General features: G+C 44.1%; 1 protein-coding gene across 17 annotated transcripts in view; it reads left to right on the forward strand.

Annotated features, from left to right (window-relative positions):
- Positions 1 to 25,554, forward strand: part of LOC126092534 (CUGBP Elav-like family member 2) — an 823,092-nt gene that overhangs the window by 602,033 nt on the left and 195,505 nt on the right. The window contains exon 1 of one of the 17 annotated variants that reach the window (XM_049908181.1): positions 21,439 to 21,778. The exons of the other annotated variants lie outside the window; for them this stretch is intronic. Coding sequence (XP_049764138.1) covers positions 21,622 to 21,778 — 157 coding nt within the window. The 5' untranslated portion in view covers positions 21,439 to 21,621. Of the gene's footprint in view, positions 1 to 21,438; positions 21,779 to 25,554 lie in introns of those variants that run through there. 17 annotated transcript variants of the gene reach the window in all.

Here is a 25,554-nt window from a genome sequence, read left to right on the forward strand (position 1 = left end):
TCGCATTAAATACAGTTTATTTTCTACATCAATTTGCCTAATTCTTGAACGTCCCGCTTGTACGGTAATATACTATCCGTGCAAAGTATTTAATCGTGCTGTAGTAGCCCTGAGTGTGATTGTTGTGAATCAATAGTTTTCATCTGACATGTGAAGAATGAGGACGAAAAAGAAAACTAAATTATGTTGACAGCGGTAGACTTCCTGTAAATTACTTGCGTTTAGTATGATTTGCAGTACGTCTTAGTTATCCCTCCGCATAAGGACGTGATTGTAAAATTAACCTGTAAACACTTAAAAACAATATCAGTCAGAAGTACACACAAGAAGTTTCAAAAGAAATTTCTTCCTCTATTTTCTGTGGGTTATACCCTTTGTTGAGTGTTTTCCGCTGAGCAGAGCAAACATTCGGAAAATGGCGTTCAACGAAGTTATAAATTTCATCCCGCCACGGTTGCCACATGACGACGACGAAAATGCGCTGTAGACCGTCTGTCTGAACTTGAGAACCTCGGCAAAATGCCACAGCCACATAGCTGACTGTCGGCTGTCGCACTGATACTATAAATGTTGCACTTGCGCAGAATATTAAGTAGCGTTAAATGTAGCGAAACAGCGCTTGCCTATAACAATGTTAGACGTTGACAAATTACATGACATTGTATTCGTTGTCGGCGAATGTCACAAACCTTCCTTGCCAGTTGTCACAGGACAGTTTGCCTGTAGCAAGTATTTATGTAGCGATAAGGAAAGTAAAGCGAAATGTTAGGCTAAAAGAACTTTTCTGCGCAAGTTAATTGTGTAGATCAATTTTCGCAATGTTATTTCTAATCTCTGCCGAATGAACAAATAAGCGAGGAAAGTGATTTTTTTTTTACAGTTGCTTTATTTTTCTTACATGGTGAAGCAGGATTGATAAACTTCCTGAAAAATAATATTCTAAAACTTACACGAAACCCTCCATTGAGCTCAGTTTGTTGGGTCCAGTCGTAATTGCAGTGTATTGTATATGTAGCAGACGCCTTACCACACCCAACGCTTCCGTTACGGATGGCAACGTACTCCGTGTATGCTGAATTGGTAATCCATTCATTTGTTACATTGTTACAGAGACAGCTGGGAATACAGATCTGCTGTAAATGATACAATTTTTGCTACTAACAGCTACGATACGTTTCATTACGTATGCTTGACATGTTATTAAGACTAACTTTGTTCAGTTGATATGCTGTTTGTTATTGGAGTAAAGCTTATGTGGTCTTTTTTTTTTCTTGTATCATTTGCATACTTACCAAACGTTTTGAAATTACGTAGGCGAAACAGTGGCATCGCAGAACAACTAAATTTCCTCCACTGTGTGTTCTGTTTGACCATCGATTTTTGGCCACTTTTCAACTAACCTGGCGTCGAGATGACCGTAAGATTGCTTGATATTCTGCGTAATTTGCATCCGATCTTGAATCCCTGCCACGATCTGAAGTAAAGTAGCCTGCATAGGTTTTCTCTTAAGAGATCATTATGAGAAAGCGACTTAGGATAATGTGCGTAAGATGAGAAATATTCTGCGAAAACTTCAGGGATTAATTACAGGTGAATGTCCCGGAGAAGGGAAGGCTCTTCTATAAATATATAGCGAGAATCTGTACACCAGTGTCAAGGATTTCGTAGTAGTCATTGTGCTGGATTCTATGAATCATTGTTTGCGGACACAGCAAGCTTAAAAATAGCAAGCAGCAGACATTATATTGCATCTGCTTCCAGTGGTCCAGCGCCATCCCATTTTTAATTCTCTGTTTACTTTCTCATTGGCCGGCCATCCCTGCTGCCTTGATGGCATAAGACTATGACTACGCACTTCGGACCCTATTGGTACTTTAGATTTATTTAGTTAGCCTCCTATATTTATTTTTTAATGTCGGAGCCTTCGTCAATTACAAATTCTGTCTCCTAGGTCAAGACCAGTTTTACGATTAGCAATATTTTAAAATAGAGAAACTTTTCCACACTTCGTATGCTTCCATGTATAGACAAGGACATCTAAGACTCCCATTAACAAACAATTTGGTTGGTTGTAGATGTCTCCCGGTCAAGAACGTACGTTCTCACTTACGCACATACCACTACACAATCAGTTGAAACCTGAACCATGAGCACGTTCAACAACTGTTGGGTTCTTCTGTAAAACTGTACTCCACAAGCGGACTCTTAGGAATTACATCGGTCCGGGGTTTCGTAGACACTTGCATCATTGAGAAATCATACGATTAGCTTAAAAAGCTTAAAATCTTCCTCTGTTAATAAAGCTGCATGACCTACACCTTAACATTACACTAAACTGTATGTCTTCCTTTCCTTCCGCAGGCTCCAAAAAACACATTATTAATGCCCTTTGCGTCTCTCAACCAAAATTTGTGAAACTATTTTCCGAAACAGCTGTGTTGAAACTTCAGCCGAACACTACTTGCAAAGAGTCTTGGCTAGGTCTGGTTGGAACTACAGCCTCGATTAATTTGACGAACATTGTCGCCGTTTCCGCCGGACTGCTGTTTTTTTAAATTAAGTACTACTAGCAAAATGATTCAAATGGCTCTGAGTACTATGCGACTTAACTTCGGAGGTCATCAATCGCCTAGGACTTAGAACTAATTAAACCTAACTAACCTAAGGATACCACACACATCCATGCCCGAGGCAGGATCCGAACCTGCGACCGGAGCGGTCTCTCGGCTCCAGACTGTAGCGCCTAGAACCGCACGGCCACTCCGGCCGGCCCTACTACTAGCAGTCTCAAGTGAATAACAAATATGAATACATCCATCTAGTAACTTCTGTTAAACATGGAACACGGTTTTCATTCCATACGTCTTAAGAGGATGATGAATCCGCATACGTTACGCGCCTGAGAATAAGTAAAGCTCGAAGCTACCCATTATTGCTTAATAAAGCAGAACTTTTTTTGAAACAGCTCGATGGAAAAAGATGGCCTGCCTTAAAACCACATAATCCTATTAAAACGACCACTTATTGAGCTGGTGTTTTATACGCACTTCAGGAAGTGCTTACGTATGTCTATAGAAAGCGACATTTTCCACTCTCCATTCCGTTGTCCTCTGTCGTCTTCCGAACGCTGCGATTACGCTGGAACTGGGGATCCTTAGAAGCGTACTTGGCGACGCATTATTGTATTTACCATTTAAACATTGCCAGACAGTTCGTCGACGAATAAGCCACAGGCTTGCTTACCCACACATTTGTAATTGTTTTGTGCTTGTTTCGTTACCAATCGATGCGACTGATGGTTGTTATGGAGACCGCTAAAGAAAAGAGCTAAAATGTAGGGAAAACAAACCCCTTTAAATATTTTGTAAGTATTGTATGATTGTAGATGTTCTTGGAGGGGGGGGGGGGGGAAAGGTCTTGAATGTAATTACTTTCACACAGAGTAATTTCTTACCAGGCCTCAGCCATTAAAGCACTTGGAAACAATTGGAATCTATTGTGAACACAATCAATTAAAAGCCCACGATTGTCTGCTGCAATTTAGATATGGATGGACCTTCAGCTATGTGAGAAATTTGTCTATTAAATAAGCTGCTGATGGGCCGTCTTAGTTGCCTTTGTGCGGTGGATGCATATGTGCATAGAAACAGAAGAAAAACTTTTTTATATTTTGTTAACTATGTAACAGCGTGTCAGGTATTCCCGGTAACTGTCGTTAATAGTTCTGGTTGTCGCATTTACGCCCGGAGATCCGGAAATAGGGAAGAAATAAATTTTCCTCCTAAAGATACAAACGAGCTTGTATGAGGACCCTCGGCGTGGCGACTCATTTGCGTAGATAATGACAAGAGCCATTTTTAGTTTCAACTAGAGTGTTAATCACCTGTGCGGACTGTACCGGCACAAGTCACTTTGACCGAGCGAGGTGGCGCAGTGGCTAGCACACTGGACTCGCATTCGGGAGGACGACGGTTCGATTCCGCGTACGGCCATCCTGATTTAGATTTTCCATGAGTTCCCTAAACACCTTCAGACAAATTCCGGGAGGATTCCTTCGAAAAGGAACGACCGACTTCCTTCCCCTTCCTTCCCTAGTCCGATGGGACCGATGATGTGGCAGTTGGGCTCCTCCCCCCAAATCAATCAATCAATCAACCAACCAACCATAACCCGCTTTTTTAATCTGTAAATCTGAATTACAACGTTGCTTTTTAATAAAACGTCTGGTGTCACAGGTTGTCGTGGCGGTCTAGCGATGCTAGTTGGTCTCCACTGTGAGAACATTCGGAAGGTAAGACGTGATAAGTAGACAAGTTGGTAGCGTAAAGCGCTGCAGACAGTCGCATGACATGAAAAGTATCGCTTTAACTTCCGCTTGTGTAGCGTTCACGCTCGGACGAAAATAAGAATTTAGACGCAAACACTTCATGAAAATTCACGGGGGGGGGGGGGGGGGGGTGTTCTTGATCCGTAGTTGCAACTACAAAAATGCGTGGGTGTTTTTTTTTTACCGGACGCGTTTCGCTTTATTGGGTAAAGTAAGGTAACGTAAGTTTAAACTTAATTACAGACCACTGATGCTTTACCTCAATAAACCGAAACGCGTCTGGTGAAAAAATCACGCATTTTTGTAGTTGCAACAACGGATCAAAAATCCCCTCATGAATTATAAAGCAACTACGGACACTATGGCGACACAAATGAAGAACTTCATGAAAAGTTTTTCTATAGTCTGTAAATTTGAAAATCCAAGTTTTAGTCCATGTAGCAAGAGAGTTCAATAGCCATTTTCCATATAATTGTTTGCCATTGTAAAACCAACCGCATTTCACACTACACGTTGCTTATTGATTGGAGGGATAGAACTCCCTAGTTGCACGATTAATTATCCGTAATTCCAAAGACTTTGGTGTACACAAAGAAGTCGCAGGGGTCGTGTCCGGCGAATACGTTTTGTTTTTTGCAAAACAAAAATCAAGAACAAGCATTGAGATGTGAGCAGGAATCGAAGAAAACAGCGAGAAGAACTTTCATATGTGATCGAACTTGTCGAATTTTTTTTTTTTCAGTCTTGGCTCTTCAGGCAGTTTCCGTTGGGACGATTGCCCATTGGTTTCGACGTCATGCCTGTACACCCATGTTTCGTCACCTATAACCTACTTTAAAAGTTCTCGATCGTTGTCGACTTCATTCAGCAATGCCTGAGCGATGTCTACGCGACGTCGTTTTTGGTCGAAATTCAAAAATTCGTAACGAACTTTACAGCTACACGTTTCATGTCTAAAACAGCCGAAAAAATAGCTTGGCATGAGCCAAAGCGTATTACTACGACATCCGCATCGCCTCTGATTGCGAACTTTCGTCCTTACTTGGCCACACTGTCGTCAGTGAGTGATCTGCCAGGGCGATCGCCGTGTTAAACGTTTTCGTGACCCTCTTTGAAACGTTTTACTACTCGTAAACTCATGTTTTACTCCAAGTAGATTCGTCAAAAGCCTCAGTCAATATTTAGAATGCGGTGCTGCACTTCATTCCATTCTTCAAGCAAAATTTAATGCAAATTCTTTGATCAGTCTTCTTTCGAAAGTAAAAAAATTCGCCGAGCATCGAAAACAGATCCTTTCCGACTGTCAACAACAAAATAAACATTCAAAACAGCTGAAAATGCAAACATACATCAGGAACATTTGAACCAACAAGATTTTTAAAAAAATTTGAAAATGGATTATAAAGCCCGCGAAGTTGCCGTTATTTTTGATCACACCTCGTATTGTATATTATCCGTTTCCCGATAGCGTATCCCTGGTATTCTCAGAATACCAAACATCTGGCACCATTTCACAGTATCGAACTCTCCAAATCAACAGGTCCTGTGAACGGGACTTGATTTTTCCTCAGTCTTGCTTCCATTAACAGCTGCGACGTTAGAACTGCCTCTCCTGTGCATTTACCTTTCCTAAAGCCAAACTGCCACATCCTCAATTTTCCTTTCCATTCTTCTATGTATTATTCTTATGAGCAATTTGGATGCATGAGCGATTAAACTGATTCTGCTATAATTCTCGCACTTGTCAGCTCTTGCTACATCTGAAATGCTTGTTATCTCCTAAAGTCGGATGGTGCATCGCGAGTCTCATACATTCTTACACACCGACAAGAATAGTCGTTTTGGTGCCACTTTCCGCAATGAGTTTAGAAATTCTGACGGGCTGTTACGTGTCTCTTCTGCCTTATTTGAGCCTCATCCAAAGCTCTTTCAATTTCTAATACTGAATCTCGTATCTCACCCCCCCCCCCCCCCCCCCCCGTTGACACCTGTCTCTCCTTCTGTCACGCCATTAGCGAAGTCTCCTCCCTCATAGAGGCCTTCAATATACTGGTCCCACCCACTCGCTCTCTCCTCTTCATTTAACAGTGCAATTCCCATTGGTATCTTAATGTTACCTCCCACACTTTTAATTTAGGACCCTTTCTAAATCTGTTAACAAAGATTGCCAATGATATATATACTGTCAACATCGAATTTCGATAGCGTACAACTCCCCTAAAAAAATATTGATACAAATATCAATATTTTTTTATGTGACCTCTCTCTCTCTCTCTCTCTCTCTCTCTCTCTCTCTCTCTCTCTCTCTCTCTCTCTGAGAGCAAAAGCTCTTTCTGAGCTTCTTAGCATTTCACCCTACGCATAAACACCTCTCATGCAGTTAGCAACACAAACTGTCTATATCAGAAGTTCGAGGATCTCTCATGGTTTAACCGTATTCATTCGCTGGGTGAAATGCGTTTCTACATTAGGAAGTGAGTGTGTTGTGCGATCATGCAGTTTCCGACGTCTTATTTTAGTATCTTAATTGTGTTCATCCTCTTTGCCGATGTAACATTGAGTCGAAAACCTAAGTGATCTTCAAGATACTAAAATAAGACGTCGGACACTGCATGATCGCACAACACACTCACTTCCTAATGTAGAAACGCATTTCAGCCAGCGGATGAATACGGATAAACCATGAGAGACCCTCGGACTTCTGATATAGACAGTTCGTGTTGCTAACCGCGTGAGAGGTGTTCATGCGTAGGATGAAAGGCTAAGAAGCTTTGCCATTGAATGCGCGTGTGGACACCCCTGCGTGTGGGCCTTGTGCCGAGGCGACATTTCTCATTGTTGCGTAAGCCGGTGGGAACTCCTCGCGGTCGTAAAGCGTGCGCGGCGAGGGCAGGACTTCGAGGAGCCCGCGAACGGAATATAAAGGCGGCGGTGCGCTCCGCTCCGTTTCGTTTCGCGCGTCACCGTCAAAAGGAGGTGGCCGGGTTCGTTACCGGTGGACGGCGGCGTGGGCGGCGGGTTGTGTGGTTTGGCCGCCGCCGGTCTATCTCTGGAACACAACTGTTTGGCCGACGCCACTCACTGAAAGGTTTCAGCACGCTTACGTTTTGCTGTCGAGACTGCGTCTAGTGCAAGTTCTAAGAACTAAGTCGGAGAGAACTGACTTGCCATTTTCCTTTTCTGCTGACGAAGACACTTGTTGAGATTAATCGACGCAAGAGAGGATTGCTAACATTCCCTGTTTACCCAGTTCGAATTACATATTTAGTTACAGGCGCTGTACCCCAGTGCAGTCCACCTCACAACAAATTCACCACCGCCATTACCACCACATTCTTCTCATCCTCATTACATATTTCAAAACCAACCAAATATTTCTTCTGTTTCTTTTTGACTGCCTATTCGCTGCCTTACAATTCTGTACACCCCCATAAAACATTTAGTGAAACTTTTTCTTTCTTAATTCTGTTGTAATTTCTGTCTGCTGTTAACAAACTTTTCACCTTTGGAAAGGTCTTTTTTCTTTGGTTACTTCCTATTTGATCTGTACAGATTCTATTTTGTGTCAACAAACATCTCAAATACCTAGATTGATTTACTTGTTCCAACATATTTCCTCCCGTAATATCTTGACGGGACCTTCACGTTCGCTGATTCTCGCAACTATAGCCCATGCTTCATCTATCCCTATTCCCTTTCCCGTTTCCCACTTTACGATTCTCTCCATCATTAATTGTAGTTCTTCCTCTGATTAAGTCAACAGTGCTTCATCGTACACCTACTAAATTATCGTTGTTCTCTCTCTCTCTCTCTCTCTCTCTCTCTCTCTCTCTCTCTCTCTCTCTCAAGAAAAAAGGAAAAACCCTCGAAGATTGAGGACTGTGTGATGAAGTTCTAGGTAGAGCGTCTTTGGATGATCTCCAACTCCCATTTGGTATCGTCCACCATCGTCCATTTGACAACCAATGCTGGGTAACTTCCTTCCTGCTCCTACTCGCCATGCATGATGATCTTTAGCTACACCCATTTTGCTCCTGTATGTTTTCGAATGGTACGTACCCGCGACATATTAAAATTAAAAAAAGTTAAAATGCTGATTAGATGTCGAGTCCGCCCGCCGGTGTGTCGCTACCGATGGAACTACTTTAGAGGGGGGAATGTTGTTGTTTGAAAAAAATTAGAGTTTTTGTATATCAAAACAAGCCTCAATACTTTCCTCGCCCACCTCATATTACTGTTCTCTTATATTTCGCTTTAACCCTTTTGAAAGGTAAAAGTTTCAATTTTTCATATCGCCAAGTTTGTCTCAGTACACCTCGAGACAACCTTATGTTAAAATACCGCATGTCATCTACAGTATTTCTACATTTTAAGTTTTTACGAAGTTTTGGGGCTTATTGTAGCACTTCAGGGATGTGTTGTGATGTATAGCATCCTGCCAAACCGAAAAACAATCTTCGCAGGTGTTGACCCATTGTTCACCTCTGACGCACAACCAGACGGAGAAGTTGTACGCCGCTCAGGTAATCCACGACACATTTCTGTTCGTAAGCAGTCATAGAAATACTTTCCTATACACGTACAACACATTAGCAGCAAATAAATGACGAAATAATCGTTTGTGACTCTAGCACTATTTAGACCTTCTTGATTTAAACTTTAATCTAGATGTGCCCACAGCGATTGGTGCAACGTAATCCGTACTCAGTACTACGCGTATAATATAGACGCTACGTGTACTGCTGCTGATTGATGTAGTGTAGGCAGTTGCTGCAAGCGTTGCCCCAGCGGTTTTTCAGCTCTTGGCCACGATTGAGGTCTTTCCAGCATGACTCGTTCTGAACACAAGAAGGGACGTAGAGGTATAACTTAACCAAATGCCGTTTACAGAACACATGCTGGGACAGTAATGAAAAACGACGAATGAGGCTGAATAATACGAACACATTGTGCAGCAGCTGTTCGCCATCATTCGCGAGGCTCACGAACAAATCCATCCGCACTGCATACTCACTGCTATCACAGTCGCCAACGCCTGTGGAATTGTGTTGAATGATAAGATGTAATACCGTATCAGCTCCAGTTCTTTTCCCGCAACTTGGAAGGAGATAAAGTGACATTACTTTTCATTATAAATTTATAGCTGCAAGAGAAAATAATGACAGAAATTGAAAAATCTATGATTTCGTCTTAAGTTAGGGTATCAAGGTGTGTCGGGCCCAAATTTGATGGAACAGGGACGGGGAGCAAACGGATGTACTCCGTGTGGCGAACTGTAAAATGATGAGCTCGTAAAAAATTTGCGCCTAGCATAGAGAGACCTTGAGCGATAAAAGATACAAGTAACACTATGCACTCCGGAAGAATGAAATGAATCATTGATAGCAAGAAAAATCGTTCATTAGAAGTTGTTGAATGATTGACGTAACTTTCCGTTTTTCCGTTTTTTTCCGTTATTGTTGGAAGAGGTGTGAGTCAAGACTATTGTTTGTCACCAGTGCTTTCCAGTATTTGATTAACGGATAAATCAGCAGAAAAAACAAGAGGTATAATTTAGGAGGAGACGGTTAAGTAAGCAGTATTGAGTATTGGCTGAATCAAAATAAGAACTACAGTTTACAATACAGATAATTGTAAATGAGGGAAAAGAAGTATGGAATGTCAATGGACGTAGGAAAGACCATATGATAAGAATCAGCAAAAATGAAAGTTTTGTCAAGATAGCAATGAGAGCAAATCAGTTGTAATAAGTAAAGTCTCTTAGAAACACAGGAAGTTACGTAGCAAAATATGGAAACTGTGTAGAGGAAGTGAAAGGTGTAACATATATGGGTGAAAAAAAGCTTTCGAAAAAGTGAAAGCCTTGCTGGCAGCAAAAAGAACTCCACTAAATTTATGACATTCGCCAAGTGTTTCATCGGAGAAACAGTATTATAAGGCAGCGAATCATGGGCGACAGTCAAAAAGGAAAAGAAAGATACTTGTTTTTTAAAAAGGTTTTTGCTGAGGAAAATGCTGAACGTGAAATTGACTGACAGCACGACGACAGAAAAAGTACTCCCAAGAATAGCGGAGGGAAGAAAACTAGCGAAAATATTAGGAAATAGAAAAAGAGCTCTGGAAGTTTGAAAATTCAAAGAAGGCAGTATTACGTTCAGTGACCTATTTAAAATGCCTAAGCTAGTTATTTCAGATGCCCTCTTAATGTTTTAATAAAAAAAATCGAAACTTGTGTAACTCATTTCACATAAAAAGTTGCGAATGAAGTGTTGCGTTAGCGCCTCTTTGGACCTTAATGGATTAAGGCGAATAGGCTTATCCCTTACCAGTAAAAACGCCGTAGTACAATACGCTCACCGGAAGTCGCAGCAACGTGGAGAGAGGTCAGCTACCGCTGACACTATAGCCTGAACTGGCAACATTGGCCCAGTTACCACACCGTGAAACAGATAATGCCGCTATGACACTGTTGTAATACACGCGGTACATATCCCAACATCCCTCACTGCCGGCTAATATCACCAGAGACTAGTTCTCGAAATGGACTTTTTGTATAATTTAACAATTTGTGTACATAAAAGAAAGATTACGGATCAGTGTAACTCTGCAACCTTCCGCAGCCGTTGTCATTTATGGTAAAACTTACTCGCCAGGTTGCGTCATGTTTTTCCTCAAATTTCTGCTTCACAGTTGGCATTTCGACCCCTGTGTACTACCTATCCAATGACGATCGCCCACCAACAGTAGTTGGAAATTTTACCCAATAATTTCACTTCTTCAGAACAACTTAACTACAAATGAGCGCGACATAGGTCTTAGTGTTCAGCGAACAGAAGACAACAGAAGATCCCAGTAGAGAAGTAGAAACGTCGATTATCAAGTGTTAGTTTGAAGAGGAACATAACGCGGCGGGGTGTTAACTTTGGAATATATTACCTATGTTTACTTTCTATATCAGCAAGTGGGAGGGCTAAGGTACTTCAGCAGAGTGAAAGTAAATACAGTGCTAAGTTTGAAAAACGTCAGGTCTTCTCGAATGGCACACTGTGATACGTTTTCGAACAGTTCTTGAGAGAGGAAGTATGCAAACCCCACTCACGAATTAGGTCGTTAGTCTAGGATCGTGGGACGTGTGATCAGCATGACGCCCATCTCTCCAGCCGTTATTGCCTGCCGATGAATCATGCTGTTTATGCTTTATTTAAGCAGTTCCTCATTTGGCCTCACAAGGGCTGAGAGGACCACGTATCAGACATCCCAGAGAAGTTACTGGGAATCGAACCCGGGCCGTCTGCATCAAAGACAGCGGCGCTAACCAATTTTTCCCTTTTTTTTCCTTTTGTAATTTGTCATCGTTATTGACAATTCGCATACATTTCTTCTCATTATTCCTTTCCAGCCTAGTGGTTCAATTTGGACCCATTACAGGTTTCCACATGGCACCATTGCGTTCTAGTGTGTAAACTAGGTTACTAGGTGGCAGCGCCAAAAGGATAATGAGTATTGGGTCCATATGTATCCAGTAGAAAGAAATATTGCACGAATTCAAAAAATATTTGAAATCACGTTCAATATGTTGCTAGAAGAATTTACAAGCCAAAACGAATATATTTTTTTTTCTAATAGAACATAAAATTTGGGCAGGAATGGGTTATAACGAAATGAAAGAAAAAATAAATTATATATATACTCCTTTTTCTTCTTGTCTCGGAAGTCTCTGTTTGGTCTCCTAGCTAAAGTAAACCTCTAGTGCCTTCTAAAATTAAGGCTGTTCCTTTTGCATGTGACAGAACAAATCAAGACCTCTTCTTTACGTTGTACTAAATAAAATAAAACCACATATTAAGGAAAAAAGTGAGGAAAATGCTTTTTCGCTGAATAAGTCAGAACAAACTTCTTTGTATGAAGTGTGAAAAAAATTAAGGAATATTTGTCTCTTTATATGGGAAGTTTGTACTCCATGTTGAAGTCTTAAGTTAAAGCCTACACGAATCAAGCAGTGATGTTTCACATTAAATACATAAGCCGTAAAACTCGTGTCTCTCAACAATGCTGTGCGACCTGACATGTCCCATTACAAAGGCTTTTGAAATATCAGCATGACAAGAATTATTCGACATTTAGGAACAACTATTTATTAATGCTGAACTGTTACACAGAATCAGTCGGTAGCACTGTAGAAATTAACAATAATCCAATTATTTTAACTCCATTTGTGAGAGAGAAGTGCATAATGGAAGCAATAAGTGCTGACTCGCGTCTACTGTATCACATTACGTTTATGTTTTATAAACAAATTGCAGTTCTGGAGATTAAAAGACAGGGTTTCCCTCCTCAGGTTTTCAACTTCGCCAAAACGTTTATAAGAAGAGTGGTACAAGTCTTTGATTTATACCAATTTACCTTTCGCTCTGAGTAAATTTCCGAGAGGAAAAGTGATACTCCAAATTTTATAGACGACACAAAGGAATTTAAGATACAAATAACGAAAATGTTTGTAGTAAGCGTGATAATAATATTTCATTTGTATATTTAATCAGATGAATCACAAATTATTGTAAAGCATGAATTTGCACCAAACGAAACGGCGAAACCTGCAATTTCTCAAAAGGGGGAGAAATTGAATTATACCACTTTGGCTCTCAGCGGCTCATTTATAGTGCTAGATAGTAGAGTGGGTTGGGTTGCAGTGTACACCCAGAAATCCCCTTTACTCTTTGCTCCATCTGGCATTAGATAATGAACTCATTGCTCCTTAAGGCAAAGCCGGCCGGTGTGGCCGAGCGGTTCTAGGCGCGCAGTCCGGAACCGCGCGACTGCTACGGTCACAGGTTCGAATCCTGCCTCGGGCAGGGATGTGTGTGATGTCCTTAGGTTAGTTAGGTTTAAGTAGTTCTAAGTTCTAGGGGACTGAACTGATGACCACAGCTGTTAAGTCCCATAGTACTCTCAGCCATTTGAACCATTTTGAACTTAATGTCCAACCTGTATTGTCTCGCTGCAATCAGCCATGTAACACTGGTTTAGCGGAATCACGGAAATCGATTTTCGAAGTGTGTGAGAATTCTGCTACGAAGCGGTGTACTTCAGATTCCAGGAGAAGGGCCAGGGGCATGTGTCCCATGTTGCCGCCGCCCCCCCCCCCCCCTCCCACTGCGGACGCCTGTGTCGTCGTGAATAAATTAATTGAATTTTTATGTACATACAATATTTCCAGTGATAGGCCGATAAGTTGTCACGCCTGTTGTCGCGCGAAAAAAAAAAAGTGGCATACATTGTTCCTGTTGCGGAGGGCGTCTAATGAACGGTGAACAGGTAGTGCAGGGCTCCACTGGTTGGAAACCTGGGCAGGTATGGGAACAGCGTCGTGAGTATAGCGACTGCACTCCCAGGTCGCCGGCTGTGTGCACTGTATTTGTAGGTCGGTAAACGCAGCGGATAGGGCAGGCCGCTGGCAGCAGTTTCGTGTGCCAGTGCGCGCCCCTTTCCTTTATTTACGCTTCCCAGAATAATCAACAAGGACGCTGCCTGGCTGAGGATTCGCGAAATAAGCAGGAAGCTCGCTGTCAGCCGTTGTTGACTCCCGAAAACACCCCTCTATCTCTCTCTCTCTCTCTCTCTCTCTCTCTCTCTCTCTCTCTCTCTCTCTCTCCCCCCTCTTGTCTTCGCGTTTCGCCACAGTCCAGCTTGATGTATTGAAGCCACAACGTGTCGGAAGCCCACTGACGTCATAGCACCCAGTGCGAGCGAATGGATTCTGCTGCGGCCTCCATCTATTTCGTCCACTTGTCAGCATCAGGTCAAATCCTTGTCAGGCTGTCCGAAGGGAGTAGCCCTCTTCGAACGCATGAAGTAGCTGATTCTCACGACTTTCTTTCTCCGGTAAAATAAAAAGTAATGATATTTCTCCCCTGATACAATTTTATTCCTCACACTTTCGTCTTCAATAAATCATTTCTGCGTCAATGTCGGACTCTCCTTGTAACCGCCGCACCAACTGCAAGGATCTCTTGCTGGCGGAACATAGGTCAACGGCGGGGATTCCCGAAGCTCCCCTATTGCACCTGTGAGGGCATAATTTTGTGTTAGTTTCAATGCGTTTTCTATTAGTGTACGTAGGATAGGATGTTATGTTGTAACAAAATGATGACTTTCTGCAACAAATGTTTTCTTCGCACACAAAATCGCGACAAAAGAGTGCACCGAAAATAATTTTTTTTTAAGATATCGCAAAACGGCTGCGAACACTGATAGAGAATTGCAGACATGCTGGGAAAAACGGACTAACCCTCATATGTAAAACGTTAGAGATAAGTGTTGCCAGTTGTTAAACACTGGACTCGCATTCGGTAGGACGACGGTTCAATCCCGCGTCCGGCCATCCTGATTTAGGTTTTCCGTGACTTCCCTAAATCACTCCAGGCAAATGCCGGGATGGTTCCTCTGAAAGGGCACGGCCGACTTCGTTCCCCATCCTTCCCTAATCCGATGAGACCGATGACCACGCTGTCTGGTCTCCTTCTCCAAACAACCCAACCCATCTATTACTGGGTAGGGGAACTATCAAAATTGACATTGGTCTCACTCCTGGATATCATTTACGGGCGTACCCAGCAACAGGTGGCAACACTGATCTGTAAGCTTTTGCATTTTAGGGTTGGTCCGTTTCTCCACGCATGTCTAAAATTCTGTTTAGGATGCCGGCGTCAAATTCCAATTAAAATCATATGAACCGTTCTCAGTTTATGTTTCCCACCAATTTCAAAACTACCGCATGTTTACAGTTTTGGGTTGCATTTTTCTTTTTCTAGTGAAGTTAAACATACGTCTAGTCGGCGATCCCTGCACCATACAGCAATCGTTCCAGGTACAAGAGGAGGTCCTATGGAGTTCTTTGGCAGCTTACATCATCCGCTGCTCTTGTCTGCTAGCTCGGTTACGCTTTTCGTCCGCTTTTGCGCGGAAGTTGTGATAGGCTGGTCCGGTCTTCCGTTATAGCACCATCATAATGAAATTACCTGTCGACTACTGTATCGTTTTCGGAGACACTATTTCGCAGATCGCCATGTAACTCGATAAGTGTCCCTGATGAACTTGCCATGAATAGTACAGTAAAATAGACGTTACAGAGAACATTTTAAGCAAAAAGATCTATTTTTTAACTTTTCAGAAAGGGTTGCCCCCTTAAGATAATGGTGGAGATGATTACCTTGAAAAGGACGCTGCAAATTTCCTTCCACAGTCAGAGATTGTGCTCAGTCTACTACATTGACAGGACGCTGAACCACTCACGGTCAGGAACAAAACTTTGTCTCGAGGAGAGAGTGCGCTGTTTTGAAACTTCCTAGAAGTTCAAACTGTGTGCCAAACCAGGACGCGAACAGTGACCTCCGGTTTCGATCAGTGCCCTTACCAATTGAGCTGTCCTAATGTTCCTATCTTCTTCAAGAAACCGAGGCTCTCTTTTACACTTACTTCTATACTTGCCGTGTGACTCGTAGGAAACTGCTAGCACCGCCGAGTCTCTGGGCTGTTTGGTATTGATGCTTGCGAACGATTGTCGGTAGCACTCCGTACGATGTTTCTCGTTGTGGTCATTCTGCGAGACGTTTGTGGGAGTGAGTAATATCTTGCCCGACTCTTTTTGGAACGTACGCCCTCAGATTATCAGTAGTAAACCTCTGCGTGATACAGAACGCTTCTTTTATAGCATCTGCCAATCTGCCACTGGAGTTCGCTCAGCATGTCCGTAATGCCCTCGCAATTACTTAAACAACCCTGAGACGAAATGCGCCGCCCTTCGTTCCATCTCCTACATTTCCTCTATTACTTCAACCCAGTAAACGTCACGGGCCGACGATTAGTACAGCAGAACAGGCCGGTGTTTTGTACGTTTATTTTCCTCATACAGGTGAGTTCTTTGCAGCTCTACTTCTGTTCATGTTCTCAATTATACTCTACATCACAGAACAGCTTGAAGTGATATACGACACATTGTCTCCGGCCACCTATACAGCCTTTTTTTCCTGTGTGCTCGAATAATGAAGAAATCAAAAATACACTAGAATCAAAATGCACTCGATCTCTCAACTCTTGAGTGTTGCCGCCATGCCCGCATCTCGTGGTCGTGCGGTAGCGTTCTCGCTTCCCACGCCCGGGTTCCCGGGTTCGATTCCCGGCGGGGTCAGGGATTTTCTCTGCCTCGTGATGGCTGGGTGTTGTGTGCTGTCTTTAGGTTAGTTAGGTTTAAGTAGTTCTAAGTTCTAGGGGACTTATGACCACAGCAGTTGAGTCCCATAGTGCTCAGAGCCATTTGAACCATTTTTTTGTTGCCGCCATGTCCTCTACTTCTTCCGCCATGTCCGATGGTACAGTGAAGTTTCGCCTCCACTGCTCTTGTGAGAGTATATTACCCCTCCCCCATCCTCCCCAGCGTACTGTAGCTTGCCGAAGACTACGTTTACACATCTTGGACAGTTTCTGAAATAATGAGGATGTTAGTGTTACGAAATAGAGTCCAACTTCAGCAACATCTGTATCGTGCGCTAAATATTTCTTACCGGTTTCCCTTACTTCAACTGCTCCATTGTGTCTCTAACATTCCCATTCTTGTTCCAATTTTTATTACGTAAGATACTGCTCTGCAGCTAGGTTGCCCTATCTCACAATTCTTTCGGTAAAGCGTAGGAAGTTGGGGTATTCGCCTTCCTAGCTGCCGAATTTAAGTGTTTGTCCAGTGGCAATCGCTAAACAAGAAACATCCTAAATTTTTGTCGTGCATTTCGCTGCAGCTTTTCTGCTAAGGTACTGCTTTGCTCAGCACAATCGTCTCGTAGAGCACTGCATTGTTTGTTCTGTGCATTTCCGTTTCGCCTGCCCTCTGCGTGCAGGTTGATAGGGTAGTTCAGACAAAACTACTTCGCGCGTTTACATGGAGTGTTGTGAACACGGAAAACGTACCTTCGAATTTTTTGCAAGGACTAATCTTTGTGTTAACACCTACCTCCAGAGAAAACAAAGTTTCAGATCAGCTTACTTAACGTAAATAGAACAATTTGAAACTACTATTCATACATTCTAGAGGGTTGTCCGATTTTTCTTGTGATTGTTGAAAAACCTATATAGACACCATATCGAAAATTCCAATTCACCCCATTCCACCCAACTTCCGCGAATGTTGCTGTATCCGCATAAAGTTCGTAATAAACATCTAGTATTATCACTGATGTTAGTGGTAGCTAAGTTGCAAATACAACCGATAGTACCAATAAAACAAGGTAGTTGTAAAGGCAATGTCACACGGGGTAGCCGCGCGGCCTATGTCGCGTTCCCCCCCCCCCCCCCCCCCCCCTCCTCACCCATCGGAGGTTCCAGTCCTCTCTCGGGCATGGGTGTGTGTCTTGTCTTTAGCGTAATTTAGGTTAATTAGTGAGTAAGCCGAGGGACTGATGACCTCAGCAGTATGGTCCCATAGACCTTACCACAAATTTGTAAAAGCAATATTAAATTGTCATCTGCAAGACTGGTCATAAAACCAGGTTGATGATGAATGGCACCACCCAACAGAACATTTACAAATTAGCAACAAAACGGGCTTTCATTTGAAGAGGTAGAATTCAATGCGCTGCCAAGATCAGCGAACAGTTACTGGAACGCTCCTAACCTGCGTGTATGGTTCCAGATCGAATGTAAATTGAGTACAACTCTGTTGTCAGCTAAAAAAAATAGTCTCATCATTGTCACGTTATAGTCATTTAACACAGTTCATTTATAATCGTGCCAAAAACAGACAAGAATACAGAGAGAAAATTTTGTTTTGTTGTAAAGAGGGACAAATAGCAGTTAAACATTCTAAATTTATTACGCATAGCCTCAGATTGTTATAGTGCAATAAAAGCATTTCCGGACGTCTCGGGAAACTTAGTGGCCCTTTCGCTTAACGTACACGAGATCTTGGAAGATTTTTCACAACCCATTTTTAGTGAATTGATTTGAAAGATAACGCCTCTGCAGTTTGAAAGGAGGGGAAATACCACTTGTTAGAGGTGTGGGCTTAAACACATAGTTACGTATGGGGCAGCAGGAATCGTTGTATATACGTTTTGCCTAACTATGAGGGTCGTACAGTATCAGCCTGCTAAATTACATCGGCATGTAGTCAGTAAAAAGCAATTTACTGAACACCATCATCAATATCTTTTTTACTGTTTGAAAGTTACGAGGTTCTTCTTTTCTGCCGTATTATCGCCTAGAAGACCACGACCTTGGCGGATATTAATGCTTCTCACATCAGTACTTGTTGCCTCCAGCCTTCCAGTCTTTCCTTGTAAGCTCTAGATGGTGTGAGGCAGTACGATACAAAGAAGGAAATGTCACGGATTTGTCAGCTGCTGTATCGTTATTTCGAGGGCTCACAATTAGAAACGCAAGTTAGAGATGGTGACAATGTTAGAATGCAAGCCTCGAAATCGTCATGTGATACACACACACACACACACACACACACACACACACACACACACACACACACACACACACACACACACACACAAAAGGTGTTTCAGAAATGTTTTTACAAACGTTGGGCACAAGTTCCACAAACAAGAACAAGAAAAAAAATTGATTAAACATACGTCCGAAAACTCATCATTTTCGAGGTACTAATGAAAGTTAACGTTCAACGGCTTTCCAGGTACATCGCAGCTACTTCATATAACAAGTCACCTGTTTGACTCATTGTACTCTATATGGTTTTTTGTTGCCAGGGTAACTTCTTTACATTCGCCAATCCTATGTCTTCAACGTGTACATGTACTACAGGCAGTGGGTGTGAAAGTGCTCCGTTCAAACATGGCGGGGTATTCATTTAATGACCAGGCAGATGATTTTGTACGCCCGAGTGGATGGTAATGGACACGAGGCTACACGGCTGTATCATACTGCGTTACCGGACCAGAGACAGCCGAGTCACCCAACCGTCGGTGCCCTGTATGCCGAGACAGGATTCCCAGCACCACAGACTATGGATTGAGGAAGATCCCACGTTGTTCGTACGTCTCACCAGGAAGAGCGCATTGTAAGGGCTGGCGAAGAACAGTCGGATATCAGTGCAAATCGAGCGGCTCTGGCGTGTGGTATACCTCAAACATCAGCGTGGAGGACTCTTCACGAGCACATCATGTGTTCGTATCATCTTCAACGTTTGCAGGCCCTTACGCCTGCCAATTATCCACCTTGGGAGAACTTCAGCCCATGATTTGTTGCACGAACTGCCAATCCGTTGTTTGTGTCTACAGTTTTGTTTACAGACGAGGCAAGAGGCAGAGATTGAATAAGAAATATCAAAAAACCACGTGTATGGGCCAATGGCAGTCCTGAGGCTACAATAGAGATTAGACATAGACACCAATTCAGTATTAATGTAATTCAGAATGACCTCAAACACCTACTGGAAGATGTGCACTTGCAAGTGAGAAACTTGTTGTTTAGGCATGATGGAGCCCCAGCACATTTCAGTCTCACTGTTAGAGATGCACTCGCTCGCATTTACCACGACAGTTTGAGGGGTAGAGGAGAATGGCCTGCACGTTACCCCGACATAAATCCGTTGGATTATCATCTCTCGGGACACATTAAGTGTCTATGCGTGAGACCACACGGGTGTCACGGAGGGCTGAGAAACCATTCGAAACCGTTGGGGAGTATTTGAAGGGGCGCGACAGTCCATGTTTCGATCCGTGCATGCGTGTTCAGAAGGAAGGGGAGGACATTTCGAGTATTCGAGTTCGTGTCTTGATGGCCTCCAATCAGCTAAGTTGCAAACTTAAATTAATAACCTGAAAACGAAAGCGTTTCGAACACATGTGCGTACGAATTTTTTTTCTTGTTTTGGTGTAAGGAACCTACCCCAGGTCGTGATATATCTCATAACCTCACATCTTGCAAACATTTCGTTGGTTGAAATTAATGCTGCTGAAGGAACACTGACAATTTCTGACACAGTTTGTTTACAGCCTGTCATTAAGATAACATAATCTTAAAAACAGTCTATGAGCTCAGATGAGGGTATATATTTACGCAATGGTAAACTTATTAATATATAAAAGTTGTGCTCTCTGATTAAGGATTAAGATTCCTCACAAAAAATTTAGAAGAAAAGATCATACCAGTGTAGATGTCGTAACTTCTAGTTTCCAAGTTATGGCACAATTACGGCTACTGAAAAATTTGTGAGGTTCGTGGACGATTATAACTGTAACGTTAAACGATAACTGTTAACAACGTTGGGAAAGTTATGGCAGACGGTTTGATATACGACATTCGCAGTCCACGAAGCCTGGAAACAAACCGAAATTGACTTAAAAAAGCCGTATAAGCTTCGGGGCATGTGCTGCTCGTAAAATATTCAGTATGTTGTCGCTGCCTTCCGCTACCATCTTAGTAGGGAATTAAGCTAACATTGCTAATTTAAATTTCCTGGAGAGGCTAATGAAACAAGATACTTTTGTAAACGTTACGCAGAAAGCATTACATTTATGTCGAAACTAAACACATACAATCACTTTTAGTTTTGTAGTAGGAAGGGTAGACACAGAAAACGGATTTGATTGTTGATTTTATGCTGTGACATTCCACAATATTTTGAGGCAAAATTTAATGAAACGCCAGTCTTATATTTCGGAAGTGGACGGACGAGGGGTTTTGGTATTCATGAACAATTTTAGCGACAAAGAGAAATGAATTCGACAAAGAGAAATGAATTGTCGCAGCGGGCATGTGCTGTAGTTCAGGTGGCTTCTATTGGCCAATTTGAGGCTGTTACCAAGCTCGATGGACGGCAGGTGTCCTATATCACTTTATTCGTTTCCGCCGGTGTGGTATGTAACAAACAGTTGCCGTTCCAACCCCGTGTGTTCAGCATGCAGTGAGTGATACGTAGGTAATTCTTGACGCGGACGATAAGGAAGAGGAAGTGATGCGGGGACGCGCACCCAGTTGTTTCCCCGGCGACCGCGTGGCTAGTACCTGCCGCGGCCGTGCGGCGGCGCTCGCGTCGCCGCCACGGAGCCCTGAGCGGCGGCTCTGTTGCGCTGCTCACCAGTGGCTCTCGCGAAGCGAAAGGGTCGTGTGGACGCGGGCCGTGTCGTCGTGCGCTCGTCCGGGACCGGTCGTGTGCGCTCTCGCGTGCGTAGCGCTGTGGTGCGTGGCACGCGTTGCGCTGCCAGTGCGTGTGGGGAGCGGTCGTCGCGTCGCGCGCCCCCGGGGGCCATGGTGGTGGCTGCCGGACCCGCGTTATGAAGTCGTCCAGCCGGCGCCTGCACCACGTGTATTCGCCGTACGAGTACCCCGCAGCGGTGACCGCCTACTACCAGCGACCCGCCGTCTACTACATGCAGCCCTCCTACTACCTGCCCACCGCGCCATCGGCGCAGACACCCTACATGGTTCCAGGTACTTACACTCTCAACTCGTCCCGACCTATTGTTGTTGTTGTTTTGCACTATCGTTAGACGTCGAGTAAACAAACTGGGGGGATGTGGCGAGATGCGTCGGGTCTTCCTGCGCTGTAGTGTCCCGCTACTTACCGTATAGCGGATGAGCCGTAAAGGATAAAGCCTCTCTGAATCTCCTGTCTTCCTAAACAGGAGGTTCGTGAACAGTCTTCACAGATAGCAAGTGGCACAGCTCTTCCGATCTGTGCTGCTGCGGAGCTTCCAGTGTGATTGTTGGGGAAACTCCGTCGCCTTTAACATTTCTATCACTACAAATTAAACAAAAATTACGTAGTGTGCCCCACTTCCAACCGTATTTTTTGTACTTTATATACGAAGTATGCATATTATAGTCACTAAAATACTCTTATGAGGTCGTTGCCGGTGCCGAAAGATAAGTTGTTAGTCATCCGCGTGTACAGACACACACACACACACACACACACACACACACACACACACACACAGCCCTCGCGTAATCGTGTGTACTTTGTGTGTGTGTGGGGGGGGGGGGGGGGCGACGACTTGTATGCACTTGGGGATAAATGTAGGCTTGTATTCGGAAGATAAACGTTTAAAACACCGGTTGGCCAACTCATTCCTCGTTTCCGGTGCCTCAACCAAACACATCAGCCGAATGGCGGGATTGTCCGTCAAACAGACCACCAAAGCTCCCATTCCACTCCTATCAAATTAAAATTCATTACTTTCGTAGTGTGTCGTTTGTCTTCTGACGAAATGCACTGGCTGTGTTTACCCTGTGGTCACTGCCAGAATGTGGACTGACTGACCGAATTTACCGAGTGGTTCAAATGGCTCTGAGCACTATGGGACTTAACTTCTGAGGTCATCAGTCCCCTTGAGCTTAGAACTATCTAAACCTAAGTAACCCAAGGACATGACACACATCCATGCCCGAGGCAGGATTCGAAACTGCGACCGTAGCGTTCGCGCGGTTCCAGACTGTAGCGCCTAGAACCGCTCGGCCACCTCGGCCGGCTTTACCACGTGGTTAACGTGCAACTCGTGCTCGCAGCGAGGTTTACATTGTGCAAAATTTTTATCACACTTTTCGTAAATTACTTACGGCAAGAACTGAGTGGGTTCCTCTCCATAAATTTCTGTCTTTTTGCTCTTTCTGGTTCGTGTGGAACTGGCCTAATTCTTAGCGAGACAGACGCTTTTATAGTTTGGTTGACGCGAAAGTCTTACGTGGTCGTAAAAAAATTGTGCGTGTGCGAGAGGGTATGGCAGGTTTGCTGCTAATTAGGCTAGCGGATCTCCGAAATGTTTCTTTGGTAACTTGTTAATTTTCTTCGGTGCCAAGAGCCACGGCCGCAGAGGTGCATGGCGGAATTCCAGAAACCAGCTTCGCGACGAGCGCTTCCTCGTGACGCGTCAGTTTCTGGAAGCGCGCACTTCGGGGAACGGCGTGGCGCGCCTCCGAGGTTGCCGCGCGCGCTGGGGAAGCGGAGGTAGGCCGCCAGCCGACGAGTGCTGCGGCAGCGGCAGCGGTAAAATGCGGGGACTTTCACCAAATATTCGTAGTGTCGCAAGGACGGCAGCGGCGGCGGCGGCGGCCGCGTCGGAAGAGAGCAGAGGGGTATTGCGCAAACGGCGGAGCACCTTGCACGGCCCTAGCGCCTCCACGAAGGCGGCCGGTGCAGCGCCGGGAAAGTACACACGGGCCGCCCGACTGCTTTTTCTGCGCCCGCAGCGCCAGAGCTCGCACAGAAATGCGATCCGGTGACCGAGTGACGGCGCGGCGCGGTGGACGCATCGGCCGTGACGCAACGAGGTGACGCCGAGTCGCCAGCGAGCGAACCAACTGGCCGCAGGGCGCGGACCCCGCGGCTGTGGCGCGAATCCAGAGCGCCGCTGGGCGGCTCGGGTGTTGGCCAACGGCCGCAGGGAAACACTCTCTGGACAGTGTGTGTCTGTCCCGTCGGCTGGCTGTGAGACGCCGCGAATGTGAGAGTATTGAAGAATACGATACTAAGAGTCAGTTGCGAGCCGTGAACCGATCTAGAAGACAACTATTCCTTTACTTTAATTGCCGGCCGGGGTGGCCGAGCGGTTCTAGACGCTGCAGTCTGGAACCCAGCGACCGCTACGTCGCAGGTTCGAATCCTGCCTCGGCTATGCATGTGTGTGATGTCCTTATGTTAGTTAGGTTTAATTAGTTCCAAGTTCTAGGCGACTCATGACCTCGGAAGTTAAGCCCCATAGTGCTCAGAGCCATTTGAACCATTTTTCTACTTTAATTCTCTAGTTATGAGGTCGTATAATCACACGTATTTTATCAGGTACTGATACCTACCCCTGAGTTCCTTTTACTACGGTGTTAGCTTTCTTCCTAACGTCAAACACAGCACTTGAAAAATATCAGACCACAGTTTCGAAGACACCTGCTTTCAGCATGAACTGTACAGTGTAAATAAATAAGATTTTCGTAACGTGTTCGTGTCTGCCCAAGCTTCACCAACTCAAAACGTCACTTTCCTGCCTAAACGAGACAAGCTGCGCTACAATTCGATCTGTCACCACTGCCTTCATCCCGGTCCAGAAAATTGTACCGACCAGCTGTCAACGGCCGGAGAACGACGGCAGTCTCGGGAATTTTAACTGTTACCGGAATTACTTAGGTCGAAATCGATGCGGAGATTCGCATTCTGCGACTATGCATTGACGTCAGCTGTTTGCTACATGAAAGTTTGTGCCAGACCGGGATTCGAACAGGCATATCCCACCTATCGCGAGCGGTCGCCTTAATCAGTTTGGCTATCCGAACAAGCCTCCAGGACCGATCCAAATTTCCACGTGTCACGCAGTTCAGTCGGATGCTAGGCCACGCCAACACCTAGTAGGCATTTACCTCTTATTGCTCCGTCGTTAATTCTCGTACGGTAACACTTTAGGCCAGACTAAGCCGTTATTTTCCACTCTTAAAGTGCATTTTCGCCTTTATAAAACACTTCTATAGTATATTGAGAATAATTATTCAAGCAGCAGCAGTTTCGACAAGCTTCCTACTACATACCTTCATGTCCTGTGGACGAGACCGAAATGTGTACGTAAGGCATTTTGTCACGCTTGTCCATCACTGTTTACGTTTGTTATTACCAGTGTGCTGCAAGAGCTTATCTTGGGCATTTGAGACGCTGAATGCTGCGACTGTGGCTTGAGTTGAGAATAAGCATGGAGAAAAGACCACCATCTCCCGTTTATTTTTAGTTTGCCTTTTTCAAGCTTTCAACAAGTTCGTCAGACGCAAACAAGCACGGTAGATTATGATGTAAACTGCGCGCAAGTCACCGCCTACGAAGTAGTGCATGGAGTGTAACAGATACTTTGCTTTAGTTTTTTTGCGTGCTCCCGTCAGTTGCTGATTCTTACCGTGCGTGTTTCCAACACTGAAAATCCAGTGGCCTGTATGTTTTTCACTCAATAACTTGCTTTAAATGCCACAGTTGAAGAGCCTGCACAAGCTTTTGGTTGTTAGCTAACGCGGGAAAAACACAGGGGAATGGTAGGAATTGCAATGGCTCCTTTTAGTTTGTATCCGGATTTGTTCTCATTTCACACTGCTGTTGTAGCATCCGACGTAACAGTGGAAATGATAAACTCTCGTATCGTGTTTGTAGAAGTATCAGAACTACAAATTATTGGTGAGAACGGTTGGATTCGTCGGGGAACGCGTGTCTTTTTAACAGTTTTTATGGAAGCCTGAAAGTT

Source organism: Schistocerca cancellata, chromosome 7 (genome assembly GCF_023864275.1).
Source record: "Schistocerca cancellata isolate TAMUIC-IGC-003103 chromosome 7, iqSchCanc2.1, whole genome shotgun sequence".
Classification (NCBI taxonomy): domain Eukaryota; kingdom Metazoa; phylum Arthropoda; class Insecta; order Orthoptera; family Acrididae; genus Schistocerca; species Schistocerca cancellata.